The 10,440-nt window shown below is 66.4% G+C and overlaps 2 protein-coding genes across 2 annotated transcripts; both read left to right on the forward strand.

Moving 5' to 3' along the window:
- Positions 1,370-5,258, forward strand: LOC110404542 (B-cadherin; the record flags this gene model as incomplete). Its single annotated transcript, XM_021408913.1, has 14 exons — positions 1,370-1,528; positions 1,601-1,720; positions 1,949-2,104; positions 2,179-2,323; positions 2,442-2,617; positions 2,689-2,817; positions 2,890-3,075; positions 3,152-3,396; positions 3,473-3,615; positions 3,826-4,050; positions 4,136-4,354; positions 4,441-4,571; positions 4,646-4,789; positions 4,906-5,258. Coding segments are annotated over 14 exons (2,391 nt in total), but the record flags the coding sequence as incomplete, so codon positions are not given.
- On the forward strand, positions 5,973-10,434 carry LOC110404214 (cadherin-1-like). Its single transcript, XM_021408283.1, has 4 exons — positions 5,973-6,151; positions 6,224-6,338; positions 9,928-10,151; positions 10,267-10,434. Exons 1-4 carry the CDS (start codon positions 6,083-6,085, stop codon positions 10,411-10,413), a joined length of 555 nt encoding a protein of 184 aa, XP_021263958.1. The 5' UTR covers positions 5,973-6,082; the 3' UTR covers positions 10,414-10,434.

Genomic DNA, 10,440 nt, shown 5'->3' on the forward strand with positions numbered 1-10,440 from the left:
CCCCCTCCCCGCCGATCCCTGGGGCGGGGGCCCGGCGATGCCGTCGGGGTGTGTGGGGAGGGGGCTGCTCGCGCTCCCCGGGCCGTGGGAGCGGTCCTTTCCCGGCTGCCCTCTGCCCCCGGCGGCGGCCCTCGGCGGACGTTTGGTGGCTGCGTCCCCCGGGCCGTGGGTGGGGGCTGCGGGTGCCGCTCGGGTCCCGGCGGTGCCTCCGATTCGGCCGTGGGGCGGGGAACGGCCGGGAGCTGTTGGGCGGCGCCGGGACCCCGCGGGTCGGTGGTCGGTGGTGGACGGGCGCTGGGAACGGGTGCCCCGGGGGCGCGTTCTCTGGTCCGGGCGGGGAAGGGCAGCGGCTCGTCCCGGTGCCGGTGGGGCTGCTCGCGGTGTTTACTCGTCGGCGTCCCCGGGGAGCGGGGCTGCTCGGGAACCGCGGCCGCAGCCAGCGCTGCTTAATGGCTGCGGAGCACTCAAAGCACTTCGCTGTAAGTGCTCTCCCCGTGCCAGGCCCTGACCTCAGCCCGCTCGGGTGCTGCGTGCCGCTGCCCACGGCCCGGCTCCTGCAGCCTGTGGGGCTGGCACCAGGGCAGGGCTGGGGCGCAGCCCCCAACGGGAGGGGGGCACGGTGCCCAGGGACCCTGAGGGTACGGGGGTGGGGGTTCTGTCCCCTGAGCTGGTAGTGGAGGAGAGCTGCAGCCCCGTCCCCTCTGCAGGGAGCAGCTCCAGCGCCACAGCTGAGGGCGGGGGGCTGCCCGTGGAACGGGGACTCGCGTCCCAGCCGTGGTATGGCTGCGGCCTTTCCGGCCCCAGCACCTTCCATATCGCCTGCCATAAAGGGCCGCCAGCGTTTCTCTCCAGGCTCCAGCCCCGTATGGGGATAAGGGGACCCTCCAGGGGTCTCCCCCCGCCCAGCGACCCGCGGGCACAGCTCTCCTTGCCCGCTCCCATCTCCCCCAGCCCCCGGCAGCCTCTCAGCAGCGCGCTCGGAGCAGCTTAGCGCTGTTAATCCCCTAAACCCACAGCACTGCCGGGCCGGGGCTCGGGGTTGCAGCGTGGCCGCAGGTGTGGGACCCTGCGGTGGTGGAACCGCTGCCCGGAGCGGGGGGGTCGGAGCTGCGAGCCCCGAGGCGGGGACACGCTGAGGTGGGAGGCGCGGGGCAGGGCGCTGCGTGCCCAGGAATTTCCCGTAATCTCAGCAACAAAGCCAAGGCGCGCTCCTGCTGCTGCTCGCCCCCGTGCTGGGAGCGGCTCTGACCTTCCCAATCCCGATCCCTGGAGCTGGGCTGCGAGCACGTGGGGCCCTGCGGGCGTTCGGACGGCGTGCGGGCCTGGGGGCGGTGAGCTGCGTCCCCTCCCAGCCCCGTGACCCTTCTCTCTTGCAGCGACCTTTGGAGACGGCGCGGTGCTGTATGACATCGAGGAGCCCCACGTCGGGCTGGTGGCACCGGGACACGCCGAGGCGCTGCCCGTGGCTCCCCGGGATGCCAGCGGCCCTCGGGTCCCCGTCCCCGCGCGGAGCAGGCGCTCCCTGCAGGTAACGCTCTCGGCGGCCCCGTCCCCAACCCTGCTGCGTGTGGCCGCTCCCTCACTGCTCCCCTTCCTGCAGGAGGTCCCCGATGTCCCCGGCGCTCGGACGGCTCTGAGGAGGCGGAAGAGGGACTGGGTGATCCCTCCCATCAAAGTTCCCGAGAATGAGAGGGGCCCCTTCCCCAAAAATCTGGTTCAGGTACGGAGTGGCCCTGAGGTGTGGGTGATGCTGTGGCTGTGTGCATCTCCCAGAGGTCTGGGTGGGATTTTGGGGCTGGGCATGGCCGTGTGCATCGAGGGCAGTGGAGTGCTGGCCATGGGCACGGGTCCCGTACCCGGATTGGGGTACCATGCCCGGGGGGTGCGTGGGGGGCTGCTCGCCCTGCAGTGGGGAGGCACAGCCCTGCAGCACCGCGTCACCTCCCAGATCAAATCCAACCGGGACCGGGAGGCGAAGATTTTCTACAGCATCACGGGACAGGGGGCGGACGCTCCCCCCGAGGGCATCTTCACCATCGAGAAGGAGACAGGCTGGATGAAGGTGACGCAGCCGCTGGACCGGGAGCACATAGACAAGTACCACGTAGGTCCCTGCTGCGGGGCGCCGGGCTCACCCCAGTGCCGTGCTGTCCCCGTGCTCACCCCTCTGCCCTGCAGCTCTACTCCCATGCCGTGTCCGAGAACGGCAAACCCGTGGAGGAGCCGATGGAGATCATAGTGACGGTGACGGACCAGAATGACAACAAGCCCCACTTCACGCAGGAGGTGTTCCGGGGCTCCGTGCCTGAGGGCGCGCTGCCAGGTAGGGCCGTGCTGCGGTGGGGAAGCTCTGCCTCCTGCAGGATGTGTCCCTCTTGGGGATGAGAGTGCCCCATCCTCCACACCTGCCCCGCTCACACAGACCCCCCATTGTCCCCCAGGCACCTCGGTGATGCAGGTGAATGCCACGGATGCCGACGATGATGTGGAGACCTACAACGGTGTCATTGCCTACTCCATCCTCAGCCAGGAACCACGGGAGCCCCATCCCCACATGTTCACCGTCAACCGCGCCACCGGCACCCTCAGCGTCATCGCCAGCGGCCTCGACCGGGAGGTGGGACACGTGCCCCTGGGGCAGTCCTGGGAGTGCAGCTGTGGGTGCTGATGTCTGTCTGTCCATCGCAGCGTGTGCGGGAGTACACGCTGACCATGCAGGCGGCCGACCTGGATGGGCAAGGGCTGACCACGACGGCGCTGGCTGTGATTGAGATCACGGATGTCAATGACAACGCCCCCGAGTTTGACCCCAAAACGGTACCGGGGCCGGGACGTGGGCAGGGTGTGCCAGGTGCTGCGGGCTCCATGCTGACCGTTCCCAATGTGCAGTACGAGGCGGCTGTGCCAGAGAATGAGGCTGAGCTGGAAGTGGCCCGGTTGGCCACCACGGACCTGGACGAGCCACAGACGCCAGCGTGGCGTGCCGTCTACTCCATCGTGCGTGGCAATGAGGGCGGTGCCTTCGCCATCACCACTGACCCCACCAGCAACGAGGGTGTCCTGCGCACGGCCAAGGTGCGTGTCCCCTGCTTGTCCCCATACCACGGCCACCAGCCCCGGGTGGTACTGCCCATCCTGTCCCCTCCCACAGGGTCTGGACTATGAGGCCAAGCGGCAGTTCGTGCTCCACGTGGCTGTGGTCAATGAAGCCCCCTTTGCCATCAAGCTGCCCACTGCCACGGCCACGGTGACGGTCAGTGTGGAGGACGTGAATGAGGCGCCTGCCTTTGACCCTCCACTGCGGCTGGCCCAGGTGCCAGAGGATGTGCCCCTGGGGCAGCCCCTCGCCTCCTACACGGCCCAGGACCCCGACAGAGCCCAGCAGCAGCGCATCAAGTGAGCAGGGCCGGGTTGGGGTCGGAGGGGGATCCCCGTTGCCATGTCCCACAGGACCAACCTGCTGTGCCCGCAGGTATGTGGTGGGCAGTGACCCCGCGGGCTGGCTGGCTGTGCACCCCGAGAACGGCCTCATCACGGCACGGGAGCAGCTAGACCGTGAGTCCCCGTTCACCAAGAACAGCACCTACATGGCCGTGCTGCTGGCCGTGGATGACGGTGAGTGCGGCGGCTGTGAAAGGGGCCCTTGTTCCCATGTTCCTGTCAGGCTGTGGTCCCATGTGAAGGACACGTGCTGCTGGTGTCACGGGGGATGCGTCCCGCTCAGCCCCAGGGCAGAGCTTGGTGCCTGCATTGCCCACAAAGCCTTCAACCAGCATGGGAGTCCCACTGCCAAGGGTCCCTTACCTGCCCCACTCCTCCCTGCAGGATTGCCTCCCGCCACGGGCACCGGCACGCTGCTCCTTACCCTGCTGGATGTCAATGACCACGGCCCGGAGCCTGAGCCCCGCGACATCGTCATCTGTAACCGCAGCCCCGTGCCCCAGGTGCTGACCATCACCGACAGGGACCTGCCCCCCAACACGGGGCCCTTCCGCGCCGAGCTGAGCCACGGCTCCGGGGACAGCTGGGCGGTGGAGGTTGGCAATGGAGGTAACGTGGGGACTCAGGGTGGTGGTGCACGTGGTCCCACATGAGCCGATGCGGCAAAGTCAAGCTTGTCACCTGTCCCATGCAGGTGACACCGTTGCCTTGTGGCTGACGGAGCCCCTGGAGCAGAACCTGTACAGCGTCTACCTGCGGCTCTTCGACCGCCAGGGCAAGGACCAAGTCACCGTCATCAGGGCTCAAGTGTGCGACTGCCAGGGCCGGGTGGAGAGCTGTGCCCAGAAGCCGCAGGTGGATACAGGCGTGCCCATCGTGCTCGCCGTGCTGGGTGCCGTGCTGGCCCTGCTGCGTGAGTGCCCACCCACTTGGGGGTGTGGGGGTGACCCAGGGACATGGCATGGGGGGTGAAGCGCTGATGCAGCTCCTCTCCTGCAGTCGTGCTGCTGCTGCTGCTTCTCCTGGTGAGGAGGAGGAAGGTGGTGAAGGAGCCGCTGCTGCTGCCGGAGGATGACACGAGGGACAACATCTTCTACTACGGGGAGGAAGGCGGGGGTGAGGAGGACCAGGTGAGGGCTGGGCCCGGGGGGGGGGTTGCAGTGCTTCCTGGGGGTCAGCCTCATCCTGCTCTGTCCCCACGCAGGACTACGACCTGAGCCAGCTGCACCGTGGTCTGGACGCCCGCCCCGAGGTGATCCGCAATGACGTGGCCCCCTCGCTGATGGCCGCCCCCCAGTACCGGCCCCGGCCCGCCAACCCTGATGAGATCGGAAACTTCATCGACGAGGTGAGCCCCAGCTACAACCACGTGTGCTGGCACTGCTGGGCTGCCCCGCAGTGTTCCCGTCCCCTAGGGCTGAGACCAGGGGGAGCAGTGGGTGAGCCCTTCCTCTGCTCCCCCAGAACCTGAAGGCAGCCGACACGGACCCCACGGCCCCCCCCTACGACTCGCTGCTGGTGTTCGACTACGAGGGCGGGGGCTCGGAGGCCACCTCGCTCAGCTCCCTCAACTCGTCCGCCTCCGACCAGGACCAGGACTATGACTACCTCAACGAGTGGGGCAACCGCTTCAAGAAGCTGGCGGAGCTCTATGGCGGCGGGGAGGACGACGAGTAGCCCCCCCCCCTGGGCCCTGCTGCTGCCCAAAGCCTTACCCTGCCTGTGCCTTGGGGCTACGCTGCCCTCTCCTGCACTCCCCGTGCTGCCTGAAGCAGCCTTAGCTTCCTCCTGTGTGTTTTAACTTTTTTTTTTTTTTTAAGAAAACATGAATTCAATGTAGTGGGATGGTACTAGTGGGCTGAGCTGGGGTTTGTAGAAGTTTTAAAGTTTTAATAAAGGATGTGGCTTTCCTTTTTTTTTCCTAAAGCTCCTTCTCTTTCTCATGCTGTGATTCTGGCGAACTCCCCGGGGCGCTGCTGTCCTGTGCCCCCAAAGGGCTCAGACCCCAACCCCCCCCCGACCCAGGTACCCTGGGAACACAGGGCTGGCACAGCCCCATCCCCTGTGTGCAGCGCTGGGCAGTGCTACTCCCTGCGCTCCCCATCCCTAGGGCTCTGCCTGCTTGGCGCTCAGCAATAAGTGTATTAAACAACTTAACTGCATTAACCACGCCGGCTGAGCACTGTGCCTGGGGGAAACGCGCAGCGCTGCCGTCAAAGTGCTGCTGCCGCACCACGGCCGGGGCTCAGCCGCTGTCCCAGCTCGGTAGGGACAACCCAGCGGCCGCTGTGCGGACTCTGCCCCGCTGCAGCCGCGGGGGTGGCCGTGGCGCTGAGGGTCGCTGCTCGCCCCGTCCCGTAGCTCCGGGCCGGAGAGGAGAACCGCAGTTCGCAGAAGGGACGGCAGCTGGAGGGAGGGGACCGATTCCACCGCCCCTCAACCCCCGTGGGACGCGTGCCAGTGGAAGGGGCCGCGGGACGGGGCGGGAGAGACGGGGCGGCCCCGGTGAGGCGGAGCGGGGCGGGGAGGGGCCCGGCGGGGCCAACACCTGCGGGCGGGGCTGCTCCCACCTGCGCTCGGCGGCGGCAGCGCTCGGCAGCTCCGTCCGCGGCGGTACCGGTAGCGGCCCGGTCCCTGAGCCATGGGGCGGCGGTGGGGCTCTCCCGCCCCGCAGAGCTTCCCCGTGTTGGTGTTGCTGCTGCTGCTCCAGGTGCGGGGCTGCCGGGCGGGACGGAGGGGACAGGAGGGGACAGAGGACAGGGCTGACGCCTCTCTCGGGCAGGTGTGCGACCGGCGGTGCGACGAGGCAGCCCCCTGCCAGCCCGGCTTTACTGCTGAGACCTTCGCCTTCACTGTGCCCCGGGACAGCGTGGCGGCGGGCAGAGAGCTGGGACGAGGTAGGGCCCCGTGGGGCGGCTGGGGGCTGCGGGTACGGGAGCTGTGCCCCCAAAACATGGGACAGAGCTGTGGTTGTGGGGATAGGTTGCATAGCACCAAAGGTGATGACAGGCGTGGGGATGTGGGGACAAGCTCAGTGCGTGGTACTAAGGGTGGCTGGCACCAAGGACAAAAGTGTTCCTGTTGGGACAAGCTCAGTGCACAGCAAAGTAGCATGGAAATATGGCTGTGGGGGTGGGCTGGGTGCGTGGCACCGAGGGTGGCTGTGGGGAACGAAGCTGTGGCTACGTGCCCATGTGCCATGCATGGTGTTGGGGCCGGCCACATTCTGCCCAGTTCAATGTCGGTGGCCATGGGCACACAGAGCCATGCCTACATGTCCTGGCTCCCCGAGCAGCCAGGTGGTGCAGGTGCTGGGGCGAGGGCGCGCGGGGGCAGTGGGTGCCTCTCCCAGCAGCACCGAGGCGGGCGGCGCTGACTCAGGCGGAGCGGGCTTGTTCGGGCCGGCAGGCTGGGTGTGGGGCACAGAGCCCGGCCCTGAGCTCGTACCGAGTCCACATCTCGGCACTGAGCCCATATCCTAGCACCGAGCCCACATCCCAGCACCGAGCACCCATCCTGGTGCGGAGCTGTGCGTGGGTGCAGGCGGTGGTTCTTGGGAAGGGTGGCTGAGGAGCTCCAGTCTGAGTTTCGCCCATGCTGGGGAGTATCGGAGCTGGGAGCTGAACCCTGCACTGTACCTAATGTATTCTGTGCTTGTTAGCTTTCTCTTGGGTTAATCATTACCAGAGCTGTGCCCATTGTGGCAGCGCCTGACACCAGGGTGACGAGCAGCTGCGTGCGGAGAGGCACTTCCCCAGCACGCAATGCTGGCTCCCAGCCGGAAATCCCCAGTGGCCCAGCACCAGCGCTTCCCGTCTGGGGCTGGGGACAGAGGAGGTGTGTGGGTGGAGGGTGTCTGGGTCTGCCCACGCGTGCCAACGCTGCTGTGGCAATGCCTGGCCACAGAGCATCCTGCCGTGCCCTCTGTGTCGTGCAGCCCTTCAAAAGCCCTATTTGTGGCTCAGCACGGGCAGGCTGATGAGCTGCCCTGTAATTATCCGATGAGCCGAGCGCTGTGTTTGCAGTCAGACAGGTCTGGATTGGCCCCGCGCGGCGCTGGGGTGGTGAACATCAGTGGGTGCTGCAGGGGCCGGGCTGGGTGCAGCTCTGGGCTCCCCGACGGCGCTGCAGCTGCCCGGCTGATGAAAGGGCTCAGTGGAGAAAGGAGCAATTTCCTCCATGTTAATGCAAGCTGTAAAAGCTGCACGGCACAATGCTTTCTGATGGGTGCCGGGGCTGCTGCTGCCCCACGCCCCAAGGGAAGGACGGACTGCACCTGCCCCGCATCCCTGGGGCTGTGCTCAGCCTCGCTTACTGCACAAAGGGTCCCCAGGTAGGGGATGGGATGGCAGATCCCAGGAAGGAGCTCTCAAGGAGCCCTCGGCTGTGTGGGATATGGGGTATGGCACCATATGGGAAGAACACAGGTTTGCGGCCAGGTGTGACACTCCCCGGTTGCGCAGATCCCGGATCAGCCCCGAATGGGAGAAACCTTGAGAGTCTGAAGTCACGGTGAAACTCGGTGACGTCAGTCCCTGGCGGGACGTGTGGCTCACAGCACTCTTGCAGCACTTTCACCCTGGCTGCTTATGGGCTGACGTGTGCCTCCCCCTGCCACCAGCTTCCGCCCTGGCACAGCCACATTGCACAACCTGTGTGGGGACAGGGGGGAACCTTGGGATGGTGGCACTTGGCTGTGCCTGTGACTCACCCCGTGCCCAGCCCGGGTGAGACACTTTCCTGTGTCACAGCGGAATGGGGGTAGCTTAGTGTCCCCAGGTCCCAACCCAGCGTGGAGTGCTCACCTCCCTGCCCCAGACTGGAGCTGGTAATTCGCTGATTTTGGCCCCATGGCCAAATGCATTTGAGGGTCCAGGAAAGCAGGAGCACCCAACTGCTTCCTGCAGTGCAGGAGCTCCTGAGCTCGACCCCTGCCCCACGCCTTGCCGAGGCCCCACTGGCTCTGTGCCCCGGGGAGAATGGGGCTGGGAGGAGTTGGCTTTCAAGTGCGGAGCTGGAAAAACAGGTTGTGCACATCCAGGTGCCGAGGAGGAGAGCGGGCGCTGAGCACTGGTGCGGGGCCGGGTGCTGAGCGCGGTGTGCTCTCTGCACCGCGTCGGTGCGGGGCCGGGTGCTGAGCACGGTGCGCTCCGCCGGCCGGGTGCCAGGTGCCGGCTGCCTTCAGGGATGGGGCACCTCCCCGCTGCGAGCCCACGGTGCGGGAGCGCCCGGCATGCCCCAGCACATCCCTGCACAGCCGGCACCACCGGCTGCCCCGGCCCGGCCGGGGGTCCCGCCTGGGCTGGCATCAACCCGCAGGGAGCGGGGCACGGCGGTGGGTGAGCAGCAGCCAGCCCAGCTCTGCCATCACCCCCTCCCTTGTTGTCTCTGAATTCCTGGGCTGCCTGAGGGCTGATGTAACGTGGGATGGTGGGACAGGTCCCAGCAGTGACGGCCGCCCCTGGGGAGCCCACCTCCGTGCTTCCCACCCCGAGCACATTGCTGTGCCACGGCAGCACGCCGCGTGCTGTACAGCCATGCAAGAGCCAAGGGTGCGCGGGTCAGGGGGACCCAGGCCGGGTGCTGCTGGCTCAAACAAAACATCCCCAGACAAAGGAGCGTTTGTTCTGGCAGCTCCGGCCGCGCGGCCATGGCTCATGTGATGCTGCTGTTCGCTGCTGTGCTGTGTGGGTTGTCCTCGGCCCTGGCATGCCGGTCCCTGCTGCGAGCAGTGCCAGACCTGCGTGGTCAGTGCTGGAGCTCACACCGTGACCCAGCAGGGTGACACCGGGGTGCCATCTGTCCCCAAGGAACTCCAAGCAGCAGAGGGGATGGAGGTCCCTACGGGTGCCTGGGCAGCATGGGGTGCCCCAGCTGCTGTCACACGCCCTTGGGTGCACGTTCCCCACTGCACAGATCCATACCCCAGTCGGCTGCTGGGATGGCTGTATGCCAGCATAGCTGAGCCAGGCACAGCCCTTGTTTTGATTTGAAAAGCAACCGGAGCAGCAGCACAGCACCCTCTGCCCACTGCCACGGGCAGGGCAGCAGTGGTGTGCCATGCATTGTGCCGTGGGGACATGTGCTGCATGGACACACCATGCCATGTGGCAAGGATGGATAACAATGAGTTTGGGTATTAGGAGAAATTTCTTTGAAAGAGCGGTGATGCGTTGGCACAGGCTGCCCAGGGAGTAGTGGAGTCACTGTCCCTGGAAGTATTCAGGGACTGTGGAGATGTGGCACTGAGGGATGTGGTTAATGGTCATGGTGGGATGGATTGGGGACCTCAGTGGTCTTTTCCAACCTGAATGATTCTATGATTGTACAGTGGGCCATGCACTGCCTGCATTGCACATGGTGCAGTGTGCAGGGATGCTCCATGCCTGGGCTTTCCTGTGCACACCGTTGTGCACGGGGATGCGCTGTGCATGGTGGGTCCCTCTTGGTGGGGTGCCCCTGCCCACACTCTCCCCCTGCCCGCAGTGAGCTTTGCAGCCTGCAGCGGGCGGCCGTGGGTCGTGTATGTCCCGGCCGACACACGCTTCAAGGTGAACGTGGATGGCGTCGTCTCGACGAAACGGCCACTGACGCTCCATGGGAGAGAGATCAGCTTCATTGTGTATGCGCGGGATGCCATGGGCAAGAGGCACTCAGCCCGGGTGACAGTGGGAAGGCACCGGCACCGGCACAAGCACCAGCACCTGCAGGTGAAGTGATGTTCCTATGGTCACCGCAGCCCCACTGTTTGGGGCTGAGAGCAGCAGGTGCCTCTGGGCTGCTCTGCGCTGCCGCAGGCACCAGGACGAGCTGCTGTTCCTGCAGGACATGACACCGGCTGTGCTGACCTTCCCCGAGCACGACTCTGGCTTCCTCCGGCGGCAGAAGAGGGACTGGGTCATCCCCCCCATCAGCTGCCTCGAGAACCACCGGGGGCCCTACCCCATGAGGCTGGTGCAGGTACGGGGCTGAGGGCTGAGCCGCCGCCGGCCCCGGGCC

The sequence above is a fragment of the Numida meleagris genome, chromosome 10, assembly GCF_002078875.1.
Source record: "Numida meleagris isolate 19003 breed g44 Domestic line chromosome 10, NumMel1.0, whole genome shotgun sequence".
Lineage (NCBI taxonomy): Eukaryota > Metazoa > Chordata > Aves > Galliformes > Numididae > Numida > Numida meleagris.

Bases quoted from the DNA above. Each gene is read 5' to 3' on its own strand.
- LOC110404214 (XM_021408283.1), top strand. From the start codon at position 6,083: ATGGGGCGGCGGTGGGGCTCTCCCGCCCCGCAGAGCTTCCCCGTGTTG. The intron at 6,152-6,223 runs GTGCGGGGCTGC...TCTCTCGGGCAG, and splicing joins TGTTGCTGCTGCTGCTCCAG to GTGTGCGACCGGCGGTGCGA. The intron at 6,339-9,927 runs GTAGGGCCCCGT...CCCTGCCCGCAG, and splicing joins GGGCAGAGAGCTGGGACGAG to TGAGCTTTGCAGCCTGCAGC.